Genomic DNA, 8,225 nt, shown 5'->3' on the forward strand with positions numbered 1-8,225 from the left:
ACAGTTCATATTTCATATAAAGCACAGCTCTATAGAAATAATGTATTGCAGGGATTTTTGATGCATTTTCTTATTTGTTTCCCTTTTCTTTCTTTTCTTTTTTTTTTTTTTTTTTTTTTTACTATTTAAATGTTATTAAATTTTCAATTCATAATATAAATTACATCACAAAAAAAAAAAAGAAAAATATTCTTAAATATATCTCAATATTCAAAAACCCCTCCCTCCTCCCAGCGTCCCTCCCTACCCTCCTTACTTAGTTTGATACCTCTTCCTATCTCTTTCCTAATTTCCTCAATATTTTTATATCTTCAATGGATCCAAAATATTAATTTCTGCATATGTACCAGATTTTTTTAAACTCCTCCCACTTTTCCTATTTTTTTATCCAATATATTGAATATTCCCCTTGTCTACTACCAATATATTCCCAAAAAATATATATTAATTTGTTTCCCTTTTCTGACAGCTGAACACCTACATTACTGGGAGGATGGAGCAGTTTTTTCCGGATCCGCTCACTTTTAACCCAGACAGATTCAGCCGTGGCTCTCCCAAGTGAGTTTTGCTTACATCCAATGGGAAAAAAATTGCACTGGGGAATTTTTACCATATGCTTCTGGGGTAAAGGGGAGTACAAAGGACAAAGCTGCCACGATGTAGTTATCATTTCAGCAAGGGCAAAAGGCACAATAATATTTAAAAGGGTCAGTCCTCCCAAAAGTGGACACTGGGGGAGTCAGCCCCTTGCTTCCTATATCCAAAGCAAGATGGAGCGAGGCACTGGGAGCAAGTTGTTAATTCACAGAGTGGGATGGGGCTTGGCTGAAAAAGAGGCCACTCAAATTGAGAAGTCCATATGAAGTAGGAAGAAAGGAAGAAAGAGTGCCAAACGTTCATTTTGAGTGCCCAAAATCCTTTTGGGGTTGTTCAGATGCGTGGCAGCCCCTGCTGCCCTTAAGATCAGAAGCGTGGCAGCCCTTGCTGCCCTTGTGATGAGAAGCGTGGAAGCCCTTGCTGCCCTTGAGATCAGAAGCGTGGCAGCCCTTGTGATGAGAAGCGTGGAAGCCCTTGCTGCCCTTGGGATCAGAAGCGTGAAAGCCCTTGCCGCCCTTGGGATCAGAAGCGTGGAAGCCCTTGCCGCCCTTGGGATCAGAAGCGTGGAAGCTCTTGCTGCCCTTGGGATCAGAAGAGTGGCAGCCCTTGCTGCCCTTGGGATCAGAAGAGTGGCAGCCCTTGCTGCCCTTGGGATCAGAAGAGTGGCAGCCCTTACCACCCTTGTGATCAGAAGAGTGGCAGCCCTTGCCGCCCTTGTGATCAGAAGCGTGGAAGCCCTTGCTGCCCTTGGGATCAGAAGAGTGGCAGCCCTTGCTGCCCTTGGGATCAGAAGCGTGGCAGGCCTTGCCACCCTTGTGATCAGAAGCGTGGAAGCCCTTGCTGCCCTTGGGATCAGAAGCGTGGAAGCCCTTGCTGCCCTTGGGATCAGAAGCGTAGTAGCCCTTGCTGCCTTTGTGATCAGAAGCGTGGCAGCCCTTGCCGCCTTTGTGATCAGAAGCATGGCAGCCCTTGTCGCCCTTGGGATCAGAAGAGTGGCAGCCCTTGTCGCCCTTGGGATCAGAAGAGTGGCAGCCCTTGCCGCCTTTGTGATCAGAAGCGTGGCCGTCCTTGGGATCAGAAGTGTGGCAGTCCTTGCCGTCCTTGGGATCAGAAGAGTGGCAGCCCTTGCCGCCTTTGCGATCAGAAGCGTGGCCGTCCTTGGGATCAGAAGTGTGGCAGCCTTTGCCGTCCTTGGGATCAGAAGCGTGGCAGCCCTTGCTGCCCATGTGATCAGAAGCATGGCAGTCCTTGCCGCCCTTGCGTGTAGAAGTGTGGCCGTCCTTGTCACCCTTGTAATCAGAAGCGTGGCAGCCCTTGCTTTTCAGAGGGTGGTTGACAGGCCACTGGGAGGCAATAGGTCAAATTCTCACCACCTGTTTTAATCGCCAAAAAGCCGAACCACTGTGCTTCAGCCACATGCCTTGCGCACAGTTGCAGGTAAGTTGTGCCACAGCCCCATTAATTTAAATGGGTCACATTTGGTAGAGTTACTGCCCACCAAGCACGACAGAAGGATTAATTATTGTCGCAGCTGTGGAATTCGAACTGCCCCGAACAGCTGTATGCTCTTGTTTAGGTCCGCTGCTGGGAGGCAGTAAAGCAACGGTGGTTGCGGCACGCTGGTGCAGGATTTAAAGGGTTAAAACAGGCAATAAAATGTCTCCACATTGCCTGTCATAATGACTGGATATAAAATGAATGATTTGTGTAGGTGATAAATCTTAATGGCTTTAGGACCGGTTTACACCACAACGCGCGTGTTTGTGTGCACACCTTTTTGCGCACTTCTGCGTGGCATTTTTTTTGACAGCCCCCTTTCAATTGGTTGCCAAGTGCGTGGCAATGCGCAAAAAGTACGCCAGGCACAATTTTATAAAAATCGCACTGCAACAAACCACATGGGACTACGATACCATGTGTTTTGTTGGCTGCAAACCTTTGCGCCTTTTCTAGATGCATGGGAGCGCCATTTACAATAATTGCACCCACTCACCTCTTCAGACGGCAGCGCAGTCCTGTGCGGGGAAACATGCGTTTCCATGTATGGTTAGTAAATGGTAATGGTAAGGGAAGTAGCAGAATGACACAACATTGGTTTTGATCCATCTTTCCTTTCTTTTTTTTTATAGGCCGTATTTTACTTATTTCCCGTTCTCTCTTGGCTCCCGAAATTGTATTGGACAGGTGTTTGCACAGGTATGTGGATCATTTTATATCTCCTATCCATTAATCAATTTCTGATCCAGAACACAATCCTATTCTGTACAGACACTTCTATACCCACTTGCCGGCAGCAGGGCGGCTCTCCTGTGCCAGATCACATACCTAGTACATGATCCAGCACTTCCGCGTAGGGGGTGCGTGTGTGCCGCAGGCGCCGGCGACTGTGCTGTGACTAGACACACAAACATTATAATATGGCGCTCTTCTAGTATGGACTGAGCTGGAACTTTAACCACTTGCCGACTGCCCACCGTAGATATACTGCGGCAGCCAGGCTGGCTCGGCTGCGCAAACTGACATACCTGTATGGCGGTTCGCGAGAGCGCTCCTGGAGGCACGCACCCGCTCCCATTAGGCAGCAGGTAAGCCAATCCATGGGGCGCTGCCGCCGGGCACCCGCGATCGCTCCCCGTTGAGGGAGAGCGACGGTCTGCTGTTGTAAACACAGCAGACCGTTGTTTTCTCTGGAATGAACACAGAGTGCCGGTGTTCCTTCTATTTAGTATCACAGATCTCTGTGTTGATTCCACAAGTCCCTCCCCCATGCAGTTAGAAAACACCCTCTAGGCTCACACTTAACCATTTGATCGCCCCTGGGTTATCCCCTTCCCTGCCTGGGTCATTATTACAGTAACAGTGCATATTTTTAGCACTGATTACTGTAGTAATGTCACTGGTACTCCCCAAAAGTGTAAAAAATGTCAGTTAGGGGTCCGATCTGTCCGCCGCAATGTCGGAGTCCCACTATAAATCGCAGATCGCCGCCATTAGTAGTAAAAAATAAATAAAAAAAATAAAAATTACATAAATCTTTCCCCTAGTTTGTAGATGTGATAACTTTTGCGCAAACCAATCAAAATACGCTTATTGGGTTTTTTTTTTTTTTACCAAAAATATGTAGCAGAAAACAAATTGGCCTAAAATGTTAAAAAATTTTGATTTTTAATTTTTTTTTTTTTTATAGGGAATGTTTTATATAGCAGAATGTGAAAAATATTGTTTTTATTCAAAATTGACGCTCTTTTCTTGTTTATAGCGCAAAAAATAAAAATCACACAGGTGATCAAATACCACCAAGTTCTATTTTTGGGAGAAAAAGGACGTCAATTTTATTTAGGTGCAGCGTTGCCCGATCGCGCAATTGTCCGTTAAAGTACCAAAAACATGTAGCAGAATACAAATTGGCCTAAAAGGATGAAAAATTTCGACTTACATTTTGTTTTTGGAATGTTTTATAGCAAAAAGTAAAAATATTTTGTTATTTTTTTCAGAATTGTCGCTCTTTTTTTGTTTATAGCGCAAAAAATAAAAATCGCACAGGTGATCAAATACCACCAAAAGAAAGCTCCATTTGTGGGGAAAAAAGGACATCAATTTTATTTAGGTACAGCGTCGCCCGAACGCGCAATTTTCAGTTAAAATAATGCAGTGCACAAAAAATGGCCTGGTCATTAAGGGGGGGGGGGGGTAAATTTTCCGGTCCAGAAGTGGTTAATAAACATTGCTCTTTCTGCCCGTACACAGATGGAGGCCAGAGTCATAATGGCCAAATTGCTGCAGAGAGTTGACTTTGAGCTGGTGGCGGGTCAGAGGCTCACCATTTTGGATGCAGGCACGCTGCGCCCTATGGACGGTGTGAGATGTCGTCTTAAACTCCGGGAGAAGCACTGAGAAGAATGCAGAATCCTCCAGCCGGAGTCTTCCGGAGAACGCGTTATTCCCGATCGATGCAATGTATTACTGAACACCGGGACTCGTGTTTTTTGTTACATGTAATTTCCTATTGAAGAGTTTTTGATTTTCTTCTGTAAGGAACCAGCATTGGATTCCTCTAGCTCAGGGTTCTACATTCAAATCTTTGTTCTTTTTTTTTTTGCCATTATTTTGCAGAACTTGCTGTCTTATTTTTTGAATTTTGCTGCTTTTACTGTAAAGAAGCCTTTACAGACAAAAATGACCAATTGTCTTCTATGGAAAAGAATAAGCAGCTGCATGTGCAGGATGCCCAGCTCCAATCGTCGTGTCCCCCGCAGTACACCAGGGGGATAGTGCTATTAGTCAATGCTGTACACCTGCTTGTCGCTTCAAAGGGAATGTTCAGCAGGGACTGGCTGAGATTCGATCCATCTATGGGTAGGCTGGTTGTACTAAAGGCACTCCCATCAATCCACTTCAGTACAACCAGGCTGTTGGATTTTTTTTTTTTCTTGTGTGATCACTGCCAGCGGATATAACCACCAGCAGTGATCATTGTGTTCTGCCAGCAGGAAAGGCTCCCCACCGGCAGAACACAGCTGTGCAGCAGGGGGAATTCCCTCATCATCTGACTGTGTTGATGGGGGAATCTAGCAATTTTCTTTCTTTCTTCAAGGTGGAATGAAAATTGTATAGTCTATGGGCAGCTATAGTGTCTGATGGAGGGGCCATACCAGTACAGATAATGGAGACGGTATGGCTTATCTGTCCTTATCATTGCCAAAAGATTTTGGGGGGGGGGGCGCAGCTGATACCTTCCCCAGGGCCACATTTTGCCTTGAGCCCCCTCACGTTCGATCGTGAAATTAATATCTATATGACACTGCCTGAAGCAGTGGCAGAACCCCACCAAGGTCGCAAACGTGTGACTGGGCCCAGGCGTTCCACTACCGCGGGGGATGGGGTGGGGGGGCTCAAGACGACAGGAAGGGGGCTGCTGCAGAACATGTGAATTGGTCCAGCTGCAGGACCATACGGCTCGGTTCACACTGCTGCAACCCCAAAGTCGTGCGACTTTTGTGATTTAACATTGCAGTCTATGGCACTCAGATCACACCAAAGTCGCAGAAAAGTAGTGCAGAGGGCTTTTGATTTTTGTTGCATTGATTAAGACAGCACCCATTGAAATGAATGTGTTTTGACTTATCATGCGACTTTCTGTGTCACAGGTCGCATGATGAGTTGCAGCAGAGTGAACCGGGGCTTATAAGGGGCCACAAAACAAGAGTTAAGGGCCCCAGGATCAGTGGGAAGGGCCCCAGGCTTAGAAGGAAGTGTCTTGGTCTCAAAAGAAAGGGTCTCAGGAGCAGAGGAAGGGCTCCTCTGCAATTAGGGGGGGGGGGGGCACTTCATGCTTTCCTGCACCCTAAGGTTCCAGTTACACCTCTGCACTGAAGGTTCATATTTTCAAAAATGAACCCATAGGCATGTAAAAAAAAAACAAGATATTTCTTTAAACTGTGATGCCAATGACACATCAGCAGATGGCGCTCTATGGAGATAACTAAGAACAGGATCAAGTCTCATCTATTAGATTGTAATAAACTCTCAGGAGCAGAGCCCTCCTAATCCTCTTGTATTGAATTGTATTGTAACTGTGCTGTCTCCCTTTATATTGTAAAGCGCTGCGCAAACTGTTGGCGCTATATAAATCCTGTATAATAATAATCTAAAGTCTCAAACTACTTTAAGCAAAATCATTAAAAAATAGAAACTGTAATTTAAGGTACAGACAGATTAAATAAATAAAGTTTATATTTTCTCCTTTTACTCCTTTTTTTTTTTTTTTTACTAACTATTTTTGTTTAAAAGAAAAATATATGTATTTCCAAAAACACAACACCAAGGGGTTTGTGGGAAAAATCATAGGCATGCGCACCGGGTGTGCTGGATGTGCCTGGGTACATCCTAATCACCCTGTGCGTCAGAGCTGCTAATAAGGCAGTACAGCTAGCTCTCTTGTACCAGGACCAGGCCCAATCAGTTAAAAAAAGGGGGGGCCCTGGGTCTTATTGCAGACACCGATCCTCTTTAGTGCAGTCTCTAAGGATTCTTCCACATATAATCAGATCTTCAATCCCTTCACCACAGGGACACCCAATGTGTGAAAAGGCTTACCAGAAAACACCGACCCCTTAGTTATAGGGGGTCAGTGTAAGCAGAATAATAATCAGAATCCAGAGTAGGTCTGAGCCCTCCTGTAGGATCCACCTTACAATCGCCAGTGTACAGATAAGCTCCAGACTCCTCTGTACACCTCAGAAGGTGTATTCATACCATTCATACGTTTCACGATTCAGCTGCAGCTCTTTTATATGGTTCACACCTATATGTGGCACCTTATATTTTTTGCATAGAATTTACATGGTTATATATATATATATAATTTGCCATTTGCGCAGGTACTGTTGGCGATTAACGCCAATATATATATATTTCCCTCCCTTCATAGACTGGGCCGCAGGGCAGTATTCCAACATGATAACGACCCCAAACACACCTCCAAGATGACCACTGCCTTGCTAAAGAAGCTGAGGGAAAGGTGATGGACTGGCCAAGCATGTCTCCAGACCTAAACCATATTGAGCATCTGCGGGGCATCCTCAATGGAAGGTGGAGGAGCGCAAGGTCTCTAACATCCACCAGCTCCGTAAAGTCATCACGGAGGAGTGGAAGAGGACTCCAGTGGAAACCTGTGAAGCTCTGGTGAACTTCATGCCCAAGAGGGTTAAGGCAGTGCTGGAAATAATGGTGGCCACACAAAATATTGACACTTGGGCCCAATTTGGACATTTCCACTTAGGGGTGTACTCACTTTTGTTGCCAGCGGTTTAGACGTTAATGGCTGTGTGTTGAGTTATTTTGAGGGGACAGCAAATTTACACTGTTAGACCCCGTTCACACTGGGGAGACCTGTCAGGCGACCTGGTCGCCTGACAGGTCGCCGTAGGTCACCTGGCATAGAGAAGCTGTGGACCCGTTCTAATAGGAGCAACACAAGTCGCTCCGACTTAGAAAAAGGGTCCGGAGCTTCTTTGGGGCGACCTGAATTGACTTCAATGTTATGAAGTCCGTGCCGGGCCGCTCCGAGGTCGAGATGCGAGCAGCGCTCTGCGACCTGTGAGGTCGCCCCGGGAAGTCGGATCGCCCCAGTGTGAACGGGGCCTTATACAAGCTGTACACTAACTACTTTACATTGTAGAAAAGTGTCATTTCTTCAGTGCTGTCACATGAAAGATATAATAAAATATTTACAAAAATGTGAGGGTGTACTTACTTTTGTGAGATACTGTAGGTGTGTGCAGCCTATTGCATTAGGGTGTACACCCCTACATAGATAGATAGATAGATAGATAGATAGATAGATAGATAGATAGATAGATAGATAGATAGATAGATAGATAGATAGATAGATAGATAGATAGATAGATAGATAGATAGATAGATAGATAAAAAATATATATATGTGTGTGTGTGTGTGTATGTATGTATGTGTGTATATATATATATATATACTGTATGTGTGTGTGTATATATATATATATATATATATATATATATATATATATAGTTTATATTATTTTTTAACCCTCTGGTGTTGATATATATCAAGAAAGAAGTATTCTTCCTGTATTCACTTTTGAGAGATA

General features: G+C 44.9%; 1 protein-coding gene across 1 annotated transcript in view; it reads left to right on the forward strand.

Moving 5' to 3' along the window:
* LOC309543228 (cholesterol 24-hydroxylase-like) overlaps positions 1 to 4,518 on the forward strand; it is a 45,555-nt gene extending 41,037 nt beyond the window's left edge. Inside the window, exons 13-15 of the mRNA XM_082242675.1 lie at positions 470 to 558; positions 2,727 to 2,793; positions 4,345 to 4,518. Coding sequence (XP_082098801.1) covers positions 470 to 558; positions 2,727 to 2,793; positions 4,345 to 4,491 — 303 coding nt within the window. The 3' untranslated portion in view covers positions 4,492 to 4,518. The remainder of the gene's footprint in view (positions 1 to 469; positions 559 to 2,726; positions 2,794 to 4,344) is intronic.
* The last annotated feature ends 3,707 nt before the right edge of the window (positions 4,519 to 8,225 follow it).

This window comes from Pelophylax lessonae, assembly GCF_965119305.1.
Source record: "Pelophylax lessonae genome assembly, chromosome: 13".
Lineage (NCBI taxonomy): Eukaryota > Metazoa > Chordata > Amphibia > Anura > Ranidae > Pelophylax > Pelophylax lessonae.